This window comes from Enhydra lutris, unplaced genomic scaffold (assembly GCF_002288905.1).
Source record: "Enhydra lutris kenyoni isolate GAN:26980312 unplaced genomic scaffold, ASM228890v2 scaffoldscaffold62, whole genome shotgun sequence".
NCBI lineage: Eukaryota > Metazoa > Chordata > Mammalia > Carnivora > Mustelidae > Enhydra > Enhydra lutris.
In genome coordinates this window covers 14,931,977-14,944,870 of record NW_019154146.1, presented here as the reverse complement: position 1 = coordinate 14,944,870, position 12,894 = coordinate 14,931,977, and the positions used below count along the sequence as shown (strand labels likewise).

The 12,894-nt window shown below is 38.9% G+C and overlaps 1 protein-coding gene across 3 annotated transcripts in view; it reads right to left on the bottom strand.

Annotated features, from left to right (window-relative positions):
• The window catches only part of LOC111158653 (nesprin-1), a 167,959-nt gene that overhangs the window by 114,572 nt on the left and 40,493 nt on the right, over positions 1-12,894 (bottom strand). For 2 of the 3 annotated variants that reach the window (XM_022520842.1, XM_022520841.1), the window contains 5 exons: positions 10,533-10,689; positions 7,538-7,669; positions 7,186-7,341; positions 6,366-6,575; positions 719-820 (listed from right to left, as the gene is read on the bottom strand). In XM_022520842.1, coding sequence (XP_022376550.1) covers positions 719-820; positions 6,366-6,575; positions 7,186-7,341; positions 7,538-7,669; positions 10,533-10,689 — 757 coding nt within the window. The remainder of the gene's footprint in view (positions 1-718; positions 821-6,365; positions 6,576-7,185; positions 7,342-7,537; positions 7,670-10,532; positions 10,690-12,894) is intronic. The other variant, XM_022520843.1, reaches the window with a different exon arrangement.

Here is a 12,894-nt window from a genome sequence, read left to right as displayed (position 1 = left end):
CTGGAAGTGCTCTGAATTGCCTACCACTTAAGCCTTTGTTCATGTTGTCCTCCTGACTTGGATATCTTTCTTCCCAGTCTCTGTGTGTCCAAACTTCTCAGTCTGGTTCCAATTTTCTTTTACAAAATTTCCCCGGATCCTACCTCTGCTGGGGGCAGTTGGCCCTTCTTCTGAATGTCCATAGGGCTTTATCTGTATCACCCCAGGACAGTCTGACTGTCTGCCCTGCGTCCCTGAGGCTCCTGTCTAATCTCAGTGTTAGGTGGCAAACTTCTTCATGTTATCATCTGCCGCTGACACCTTTACCTATCTTCTAGTTCTGTACAGAGAGAAGTGACGGATTCCATGTCGCCTGGCCCGTCACTCAAACATGACACTTAGAGACAAAATGTATGACAAACAAAAATGTTATAGCAAGGGGTGACTGGGTGGCTCACTGGGTTAAGCCTCTGCCTTTGGCTCAGGTCATGATCTCAAGGTTCTGGGATCGAGTACCGCATCGGGCTCCCTGCTCAGCAGAAAGCCTGCTTCCCCTTCTCCCTCTGCTGCTCGCCCTGCTCATGCTCTTTCTCCTTTTCTCACTCTCTGTCAAAAAAATAAATTCTTTAAAAACAATGTTAGAGCAAGCCACTAATCTTTTATAGACTATCTGAAATCTCCTACCAAATCAGAACAACTCGATGCATTTGCTCTTCTAGAAAAAGCGGGCTGTAAATACCTCTATTTGCTCTGCCACAGGCTGTTCAAACACATTTGCCAGTTTCTGCAGAATGATGAACTTGTTGTCAGCCAGCGATGTGCACAGCACCTTCAGATCATTCTAAAGAGGAAAAAAAGAAGAAGACTTAATATGAGTAACCGGGAATTCAGAATGGTTGTAAGTATAACACACATCCTGAGAAATAATATATTGTTGTAGGAATTTAATGTCCAGAAGAAACAATATTGTCCTGGGAAAAGGAGAAAGGAAGTGGTGACAATTTAAGTGTTAAAACTGACTTTTGAAGAATTTGTTACAGAGAGCGTTTTTTAACACAATACAAATGGTGACGAAGTATACAAATAGAAAGCAATGCTAGTCACCCTAATCTTGTTGATATGTTTGAAATCAATGCACACATTTAAACACTGCACTGGAAATACTACACTAATGACTTCTATTTAATCAAACAACCTACAGCTGCTACACTTACTTGGGAAAAAATAGGATTCTTTTATTTCATTTCAAGTTATTTTGTATTTTTTACTTTGCATGTAAGTCCAAATATTATTTAAAACTATCTTAAATTTAACAAAAAATGTGATTCTTAAGAAGAAGAATATAATTCCTTTTTTCCTCTCCCCTCATTCCCTCTCTCTCATACTTCCTTTTCTCTATTTTCAGAGAATTTGCCCAAGCTTATAAAAAGCCACCCAGAAGTGCAGAAAATAAATTTTATCCATGATGACCAAAGACATATGAAGAGACATCACAAAAAGACCTAGCAAAGCCTTTTGTTCATAAAGATCTCTCACTTAAAAGTCCAAATATATTTATATTGAGTTATGTCTATACAAAAAAAAAGTTAACTATCGGAATTTTGGTCCTCAGTTCTACAGGAAATAATGAACTAGAGCAAAATTTGAATGATATAATTCCCAGTTTTTCCCCCTGAAATGTCAGTAAACATATATGACGGGCTGGCTGTTCAGTGGAAGCTGAAATTTGACTCATCACATCCTCTTCACTGGGGGCTGCTGATACATACACAAGGACACATCATCAAGATGCAAAAATCTGTCTACCTACAAGGAGAAGGATAATCACACCCAAGAAGAAGAAAGCATCTTTAAGGATGTATGCCAGCCCTTTAACACAAAATGCAAGTCTAGAAAACAAAACACTGGGTGAATTATGCAGTAAAATAAGAAAAAAGGAAAAGAAAAAAATTGCACATGAACATTAGAGAAAAGCACATGATCCAACAGGGCAATAACCGTCATTAACCAAAATGCAAACCAGTCTGTAAGCCTCGCTGCAGATTCACTAGGAAACTGTTGTAACAGTCCTGGAGAAATGCTGCCAGAAGCAAGGTTTTTGCTGATGAATTACAGCAACGTTTGTATTATTCAACTGTGCTCACGTGAGGCCATGTGGGCCGTTAGAACGATGACATATTTATCTGTTTGTATGCCTAGGAAAAGATGTTTCCATTCATTTGAACAAATTCAAAAGAAAAAGTCTCTACTAGAGACATATATTTAGAACATTAATTCAGTTCATCTAAATGAGTAGATAATTCTAAATAATATATCATGGGTTAGAAATGAAGATCGTGGGGGCGCCTGGCTGACTCGGTTGGAAGAGCATGTGACTCCTAATATTGCGGTCATGAGTTGAAGCCCGATGATGGGTATAGAAATTACATATACAAATAAATAAACTAAAAAAGAAAGAAAGAAGAAAGATTGTAGATATATTTCCTGTACATCATCTTTATTTTTTAAAAAACATATTTTCTGTCTTAATTATATTCTACTCAAGGTAATAGAAAACAGAGTTCACATTTCTGGAGGTCTCACTAATTATTGGAAAGGACCAGTCAAGAAGACACTAAAGCCAAGAATACAACTAATTTAAAAATTACTAAGCAAGAGATTTGAGAGGTGTTAATAACCACATGGATGTTGGTACTTTATTTTTTTTAAAGATTTTATTTATTTATTTGGCAGACAGAGACAGCAAGAGAGGGAACACAAGAAGAGGGAGTGGGAGAGGGAGAAGCAGGCTTCCTGCTGAGAAGGAAGCCCGATGTGGGACTCCATCCCAGGACCCTGGGATGCTGATCTGAGCCGAAGGCAGATGCTTAACAACTGAGCCACCCAGGCACCCCAATGTTAGTACTTTTTTAAAAAAGATTTTATATATTGAGAGAGAGAGGACGTGCATGTGTACAAGCACAAATGGGGGGAGGGGAAGAAGGAGAGGGAGAGGCACAAGCAGACTGCCCACTGTGTGGGGAGCCTGAGGTGAGGCCTCATCCCAGGACCCTGAGATCATGACCTGAACTTAAGTCAGATGCTTAATGAACTGAGCCACCAAGGCACCCCATGGATGTTGGTATTTTCTTAAAAATGAAAATCCAAAGGCTTTAACTGTTTTTTGTTACTATGCATATGACACAGCAGGATAATTAAGGTGTCTCCATATTACACAAATATCAGAAATCACAAATTTTATCATATGGTCACTGGCACTGCTTGTAGGGCATAAAGAGGCAGGATTCTTGCTTTTTGAGAAACAGGTACATCAAAGGTTTCAACTTTTTGAATCATCTGTGCTGTCTCACTCATTTAAAAAGAATTCTTTCTTTTTTTTTCAGTTTTTAAATAAGTTAAAATGCCCAATCATAAAAATGTCCAGTAAATTTATTTGGGATAAAGTCTCTAGGTAAAAACTTTTTTAATAGAATAACTAATGATTAACTTCTTTTGATTCCATGGAGATAATATACATTTACATAACATCAACATGTTCTTCAAGATTCTCTGCTGGGTAGAGGATAATGTTAACAGTCTGGGAAAAGCTAATACTCCAAAGTTAAGTGGAAGACAAAGGCATACCACTCCATTAACTACTGAGCATGGACAGCATACCAGGTGCTTGGTGCAAAGTAAAATAAAATGGTTTACGACTTGACCTTTAATTATATTAACATTGGAACTATTTCTTTCAACTAAATTGGAACACAAACATTTTGAAATGTCAGTTGCTATCCGTGAGCTGGCCACCAACAAGTAGAAACTTGTTGGCAGAAGAAAAATAAAGAACGTGATTTAAAGACAATTTCATGATTGTATGTTCTTCTCTTGGTCCTCTACAGAAAATCAGTTCCAGAGTATTCATGCTTTGTTCATATTTTACTCTGACTGGTTATAATTACTAATAAAAACTTAAAAGGGCTGAAGACACTAGCATAGTAAATGCAATTTGTAAAGGGAAATACGCTTCTAAGTGATACAAACATTTGTACCTTTAACCCCCCCGCCCCATTCACGGCTGATAGACCAACTAGAATGCTGTTAAAGCATTTATTTAATGCTGTTAAAGCACATATTTTATGAAAGGTGGATTTTAGAGTAATGACACACATTTCCATCAATTGTACAAGTGTTGCTGATTTTAGACAGATGGTGTATATGTGGGCATGCGATCAGATCTTGCATCCAAAACAAAATACCCAAATAAGAACCCCAGCTTCTCTGATTCCAAGTGAAATGTGCTTTCCTCTCTATGAGCTCTACAACCTAACCTCTACAGATACAAATACCTGGTCTAGGTCATTCCCTGAAGCCATAGTCATGCATATCCAAATGTCTACTCTGAGTAGTCAGCTGAGTATCTTAACTCTACAGAGTATCTTTGTTCGTCCAGCCTAGCCTATGGGTCAATGGCACTGCTCTGCGCCAGGCCTGTCAGCTGGGGTCTCTGGACTTCCTCAGCAGTGTCCTTTTCTCTCATTCCTCATATCCAACCCCCACACAAATCTGCTCTTGTTGATTTTACTTTCAAAATACATCGTGAAGAGGTCTACTATTCTTCATCACCCCTGGTAGCACCCTAATGACATAAAATATAAAAATATTCTTTGAGTCTAATCCCGGCCCTAGTTCTTGATGGCTAAATAATCTTAGAATTAATTTAACTTTTATATTGGTTTCAGATTCTGTATGTTATAATGAATACTCCTATTAATAGTGACAATGATAACAAAACTGACTGAGTACTTACTATGTTTCAGACATCGTTCGAACTATTTTACACATTTTAACTAATTTTATCCCCTCAGAACCCCTGGAGACCACAGCATGAGTGTTACTCTAATAAGCCTTAGAGACACAGCTAAGGGTATAAGGTAGCAGGGGACAAAGCCAGAATTTGAACCCAGGAGGGATGGTTTTGGAGGCTGCTCTTAATTTTTGCAAAATGAATATCAGAACAATGCTTAGCTAAGAGGTATGTCGTGAAGATTAAAGACAATAATACAGGTGAAAATTCTTTGTGAATAAAAAAATGCTACATAAGTTATTCTAACTTTACTTTGTAGTTTTAAGAACACAAATTACTGAACGGCAGGGATGATCTGTCCCTTTAGACGAATATCTAGGGAATTCCACATTTCTTGGCTGATGCTACATATGACACTTTAACAGTATTTTTTACAAATCAAAAATTTATATCAAACTCGGTCCAAATTACATGTTATCTATTTTATAAATCTGATACATTTGTTAAAAATAAAACTCAATTAGGAGCTCCTAGGTGGCTTAGTTGCTTAAGCGTCTGACTCTTGATTTCAGCTCAGGTCATGATCTCAGGGCTGTGAAATTGAGCCCTGCATCAGGCTCTGTGCTGGGTGTGGAGCCTGCTTGGGATTCTCCCTCTTCTTCTGCCCCTCCCCTCATCTCTCTCTCTTCCCTCTCTCTATAAGTAAACAAACAAACAAATAAATAAATAAATAAATCTCAATTAAAACTTAAGCATTCCCAAAAGGTGACTTTTATTAGGAATGTAAATCAACTCAAAGTTTATCAGTAGCAGGTGCCTGGGTGGCTCAGTGGGTTAAGCCTCTGCCTTCAGTTCATGTCATGATCTCAGGGTCCTGGGATTGAGCCCCACATTGGGCTCCCTCCCTGCTCAGCGGGGAGCCTGCTTCTCTCCCTCTCTCTCTCTCTCTCTCTCTATATATATATATATATAGAGAGAGAGAGAGAGAGAGAGAGAGAAAATATGGTGGGAGGCAGAGGGAGAGAGAGAATTCCAAGTAGACTCTGCCGAGAGTACAGAGCCTGAAGTGGGGCTCCATCTCATGACCCTGAGATCATGACCCAAGCTAAAATCAAGAGCCGGATGGTTAACTGACTGAGCCACCCAGGTGTCCCAATCGTGTATGTTTCTAATGCAGGCAGAAGCAGGCCATAGTCACTCTCAGTGGCCCATGGGCACTAGAGTCTAGGGTCCTGTATTGTGGCACTTCCCACATATTTCTTTGGTCGTATGTTTTTAATAAATTTTGGTCATATGTTTTAAATTCCAATTATCAATTGAAAGTTATAATTATAGTCATATAACTTACTGGTTGAATTTAACGTTGTATTCAGCCCTTAGTTTACTTGGTTGGTTTTCTCAACCCTTCATTTCTAGGAACATAAGCCTCTTAGTCTCCTCATCCTAGGGTTCTAGTCCCTTCTTTTTCTATAATGTTCTTGCTCTTCATTGTACTTTTGAAAAAAAAAAATAGGTCTATGTCATACCTCAGTAAGATACCCTGCTTGTTACTGAATATAGCTAGAGGATTATCAACCATCTCTTGATGATGTCTTACCTGGAAATTCAGTATTTGCTGAAGTCTTTCCTTCATCTGATGACAGCGCTGATTTACTACTGAGTCTAGCAAGGACAACCTGCCCAAAAGACAACCCAAAGTGTCTTCAATGACATCCCGGTTATCACCATTCTCTGGAAATGCTTGAGAAAACAAGTTCCTGTTCTTATCCATTTCTTCAGACATTTCTTTAATATCTTTGGCAAGAGTCTAGGGTTGATAAAAGAGAAAGCACATTTCAGTGCTTGGATCTATGAATCTATATACACATCAAGTCATTTCCTCAGAGAAAGCCCACCATATCTCTCTTACTACTCAGTGGTAACTATATATATATATATATATATATATATATATATATATATATATATTTGTGGATTTGTGGAAGTGGACCCACTTCCACAAATATTAGGCAAGTTGCTGCTGGAGAGATTTTTCTCAGAAATTTTACATCATTAGCTAATAATGATATGTATTTGGTGAAAGGTAAGATTTGTAAAGGGCTATTTAGAAACTCTAATTTTTAGCCTATGTTTCAAAGAAAATTTGCAATACACAACAAGTTTCTACAAAGAATCCTCCATTTTTTTCTTCCTCCTACATACACAAGATAGAGGATAAAAATGCAAAACATGAGTATCTCTGGGAGCTTTTTATATCAGGCAGTTCACTTTTGTATTATGCAGCTTAGAAATATACCTAATTTGTACTTTATTAGAACTGTTTTATGTTGCCCTTCCTTAGACATTAATTATCCAACACCAAAATTTCAAGTGCTTTGTAATATCACATACTCACAGACACCAGCTGCCAATCTTACCTCTTGGTTGAAGAGGCAAGCTTCCGTTTCTTCTGGTAAAAGTGCTGTGGCAACAAATAAACGTTCCTCAACATCATCCAACCATGTAGAGGTAGCTGAGACCCCATCATACAACTTCTGTTCCAAGTGAATGTTCTGCCTTTTCGTTCCCCCACCCTGAGAAAAAGGGAGAGCATAGAATTAATTATAGTGTTTTGAGGACTCAAAGAAAAATACCAGGATGAGATGTGAGGGTCCAGTGGCTCTGCCCTTCAGGGCTAATCACGAGTGCTGGGTCTCGACCAGTCATGCCCAGACACTGAACAGCTTCATGGAGACCAAGATCCATAAGGAAGCTAAGAGTGCAGCCTACCTGAGATGAAACCTCCTCAAAGGCCTGGTTCAATCCATCCAGCAAAGATGTCACTGCAGATCTGTCTTGGGTCTGTCCATCTCCTTTGTATAGTGGCACACCAGACAGGAGTCGATTCGGCCTGCTGTAAAGCTGTAGGCAAACAGGCACACTTATTTAACAGCATATGTACTCTGTTTCGGTATCATCATCTAGAATTACATATTGAAGCACATGCTGGAGAAAGTGTCCTTATAAAAAGCTCTTCTAGAGAAATATGACCTCTTTGATAGACCATGTCCACTAAACATGGTGACCAAATTCAGCGATGGTAATGTTTCCACTGATGGACTTAAAAAAACAAAGTGGTGGGGAAAATGCTTGAACTCTATCACGGTCTTCCTCTCAACTTGTTTTCCTGGTTTTAGACTATCCATGATGAAATCATCCATCCTAGATACCAGATGTAGACTGATCCCTATGCTTTCTTCATTCACTCAACCTCCCCTACACTCTTGTAGGCACACACAATGCCTGATAAAGACCATGGTGTTGCTTAGCCCTCTGACTTTTGAAAGATGTTTCCCATCAAACTCAGTTCCTATAATTTATAAAATGTCTCATTCTCACTTTGCCTTTTAAGCTGATTACTCATTATCCTCTAAACATGCCCAACTCATTTCCCACTGTAACTAGAACACCCACAACATAACACCTCTTTAAAATCCACTTCCTTAAATTCTACACCTACTACCAGTAAACAAAACTGTCAGGAAAGTAGTATGAAAAAGGAGGGACTGTGGCGTTGGACAGACCCGCGTCCAAATCTCAGTTTTGCCTCTTCTTAGAAACAAGACCCTGAGAAATCATCTAATTTCTCCAAGCCTTAGTTTACAGATCTACAAAGCAGAGGTAATGTCACCCTCGCCACAGTGTTGTTAGAAATAACACCTAGAACACAAAATATGTTCAATAAATGATCATCACCCTTTCTTCTTGGAAACTCTCACAGCCAAATTGCTTCTTCCTCACCTTTTGTCTCATCTCATCACGCCAAAGAGAAGAAAACCACCTCAGAGGCACTTTGTACAAATGACTAGTGATTATGGAAAGAAAGCACTCAAATGCAAAAAAAGGCCATAAAATAAAGAACATTTGATGTTTTCCATTTCCAATTCCAAAGGGCAATGAGCTATGGACCTGAACCTAAATTTTAATAGTCCGGGGTTCACAGAAGCTTGTCAGCGGCAGCAGGCAGGGCTCTTGTGGTAGGCTCCCATGAAGGATGCTGGGGTTACAGCACAGCATTGACAGAAGACATAGCTCTCTTAGATGAGGGTGATCATGGATGAGACACCCAGGAAGTCTGCAGTGCTGCATGAACCACTCAGATGCTCTAGGCCGGAGGACAACAGGTGGACTCCAGGGGATGAGCATTTAGCTGATAGAGAATATTTGCTGATTATTACTAGAAACGCCTTGGATTTATCTGACCTAGGATAGTCACAGAAGACCGCAGTTCCTGATGTAGGACGGTAAATATCCCTTATAGTCAAAGGAATGGGGAATACTAGAACATGAAGGTGAGCTAGTGGCCAAGTCTGGGAGACCCACCTCGGAAATCAAGAATTCAGACTATGAGTCTAAATGTTTGCTCGGAATGTGGAGAAAGATTAATTCAAACAGGTAGGAAGTCCATGCGGAAGCTACAAGGCACCACGTGCCACGGTGGTAGAGGATTCTGGAATAACTACCTCCAAGAATGGAGTGCTCTATGCTGCCCAGGGCCACTGCTGGTGGCTATGCATGTGGACAGTGACAAAGAAGGATCCTGGTCAGAGCAGGAGAGGAGTGAGAAAGGGTGGCATGCGCAAGATTCTGTAAAATGAGAGACACGCATGGCTCCGGCACTGATGCATGGCTCCCCACAGATAAGGGGACACATTGTGACCTTAGGACTGTCTCCTTTTCAGGTAGTCCTGGCAAGCTGTATCTGCTTTCTTTATAGAGCCTGCTCTGCCAGTTCCTGCCTTTCACACCTCAGATGCACTCCAGTTACTGACATCCTTCCACTCCTGGGTTCAGCCTCTCTCAGCACCGAAGCTAGCCCTAGTCAGATCAGTGAGAGAACAGCAGCTGCCTCAGATCCACAGTAAAGGACCTCAACTGTACTCTGATAACACTACTGTCACAGAATCACTGAGATGAGCACTTTGGGGCCACAACCCAGGACTAGACTTCTATCTTCAAAATCCTGCTGGGTCACAACTGTGATAAACATCGCAGGCCAGCTGGGTTCCCACCTCATGCAGTAGCTCTCTATGGGGTTGATTCCTCCGACCCTCAAATATTCTCTGGCTTCTGCTTATAGTGAGCTAATAGTTATTATCTACCTAGAACCTTCTGTTGCTATATTCATTTCCATTGGATTTGGCTTGCTTTGTGGAAACAAGTCCAACATCACACAGTACTTGCCCATCTCAGGAACAAGCTTACAGATGGGCCAGTAACTATTCTAGCTGGCCACTGACTTCCCCTTCCTTTTAGATCCACTGAAGTCCCAACATGTTTCTCATTAAGATCTTCTGAAGCTATTAAGTACTGGAAATAGCAATGGAAAATAAGATAACTTGACAATTTACTTCTAGTAAAGTAATCAAATCTGTTGCGTTTCTCTTGTCCTAGATGCATATATTCTTGACTTCTAACCTTTATTTTCAAGATTGTGAAAAAAAAAGGGGAGCCGTTAATGATCTATGCTAATGAGTCATCAGATAGTAATCATCTCTGAGGAAAAGAGTATCTAGAAATCAAATGAATTTACACATATAAATATATAATTATTAAGGGAAACATGAAACATGCTTGCTAAGAAAAATATAAGATGAATGATTTCTTTAATGTCTTATACTTGAATTGATAATGAAATTATAGATTACTGCACAGATATATTCCATTAGCATAAGCTATACACCTTTTATATTAGTTAGTATATAAAATCAAAATGTTTGGATACCACTTGCTCCTGTTCCTGTTCCAGAACATTCTGTAGTAGCTTCTGCTTGGTACTAAATTCTTGATGTAGGCTTTCCCATTTCATTCTCATCTGGTCTTCAGCAGCTGATTTCTCCCCTTTCATCCCCAACTCCTGGGATAACACATCAGGTTTTTCGCTATTAGAAGAATAAATAATCTAAGTTTACAATGTGTGCAAAAAAGCATTAAGTTCTAGGTAACTTACTGTATGTACTAGATCTGACCTCTAAGATTGGAACTAGATTATTTTAGTCATTAGCTTACACTTTCAAACTATCAATTAAATAGAAAATTTGAGACCAACTATAAACAAATATATTCTTAACTTATACCGTAACTGAACTATGAGGACAGTAATGATTTAACAATTCATTGAAAATAGCTCAGTATTAAAGATATAAGGTAATTTTAACATTTACAATCAGAAAATGTACAATTAGACTAGAGTCCTTCAACAAACAGCCCACAGAATAATTAAAAAACCTTAAAAATTCCACTTAGTCTACTGAGAGCTTTTATCCTGAGTCCAGAGAAAATGCTACAGACAAGGTCAGGACGTGGAACAGAAGTACAGAGGGAGAAAGGAAGGCACTGAGTATCATCCTTATTAAGGCAGCAGGGTGGCATCAAAGATTATGGCTTTGTGGGTGAGACAGATCTGGGTTGGAATCTCTGCCCCAGCATATTAGATCTATGACTTTGAGTAATTTGCTTCAATTCTCTGACCCTCAATTATCTCATCTTCACGATAAAGATAGTACCTATCTTGCAGAAGTATAAGAATTTAGAGAAGATATGCACAATGCCTAGAACCCTACCAGGAACATAATAGCCAATTGATAAATGGGGTCTAATGGTAAGAGTCTGGGGGATCCAAGTTCCAAATAGATCCTAGTTTGTAAAGACTTTTAAAGGGCTAACTAGAGGGATGCCTGGGAGGCTCGGTCAGTTAAGCATCTTCCTTCAGCTCAGGTCATGATCTCATGGGTCCTGGGATAGAGCACTGGCATATAGGACTCCCTGCTCAGGGGAAGTCTGCCTCTCTCCCTCTACCACCTTCCCTGCCCCAGCCTGTTTATGCTCTCTCTCTCATATAAATAAATAAATAAAATCTTAAAAAGTAATAATAAAATTTAAAGATTTAAACAAAATCTTTAAAAAAAATCTAAAAAAAAGACCTAACTAGAACTATGTCATCTGAAAGACATACCACATTGTAATTAACATTTCGACAGAACTTTTGCTTAAGTGAAAAAAAAAAAAAGTTCATTAGCAGAATAATAGTATACACTACCCTGAAGTCTACTCATCTCAGAAATATTGAGTACAATAGTTTCCTCAGGTAAGCCTGCTGAAGTAAGTCTTTAAAAATTATCTATAAGGCTATAATGCAGGATATGCTACTTCTAGGATACAACTTAGAGAATCTCCCCAACCTGCTCAGTTAGAGAGATGCAGGAAGGTTAATGTCAGCAACGCTGGTAATAGCAAAAAAAGAGAAAAAGTGGAGCAGGTTAATGCCCATCAATTAAAAAAAAAAATGGGTGAACAAGTTATTGTCACAAGATAAAATACAATTAATCACTTAAAATGAAAGAACTCGATATATATGTATTAACATGGATTGGTTTTAAAAAGTAATAGCGGTCAATATACAGAAATCAGTTGCTTTCTTATACACCAACAATGCAAATATAGAGAGGGAAATTAGAGAATCAGTTCTACTTACTATAGCACCAAGAACCATAAAATACCTTGGAATAAACCTAACCAAAGAGGTAAAGGACCTGTACTCAAGGAACTACAGAACGCTCATGAAAGAAACTGAAAAAGACACAAAAGGATGAAAGAGCATTCCACGCTCATGGATAGGAAGAATAAACATTGTTAAAATGTCTATAATGCCTAGAGCAATGTACTTTCAATGCCATCCTGATCAAAATTCTACTGGCATATTTCAAAGATCTGGGACAAACAATCCTAAAATTTGTATGGAACCAGAAAAGACCCCGAATTGCTAAGGAAATGTTGAAAAAGAAAAACAAAACTGGGGGCATCACGTTGCCTGATTTCAAGCTTTACTAAAAAGCTGTGATCACCAAGACAGCATGGTACTGGCACAAAAACAGACACATAGACCAGTGGAACAGAGTAGAGAGCCCAGATATGGACCCTCAACTCTATGGTCAAATAATCTTTGACAACAGGAAAATATATCCAGTGGAAAAAAGACAGTCTCTTCAATAAATGGTGCTGGGAAAACTGGACAGCTATATGTAGAAGAATGAAACTCGACCATTCTCTTACACCATACACAAAGATAAACTCGAAATGGATAAAAG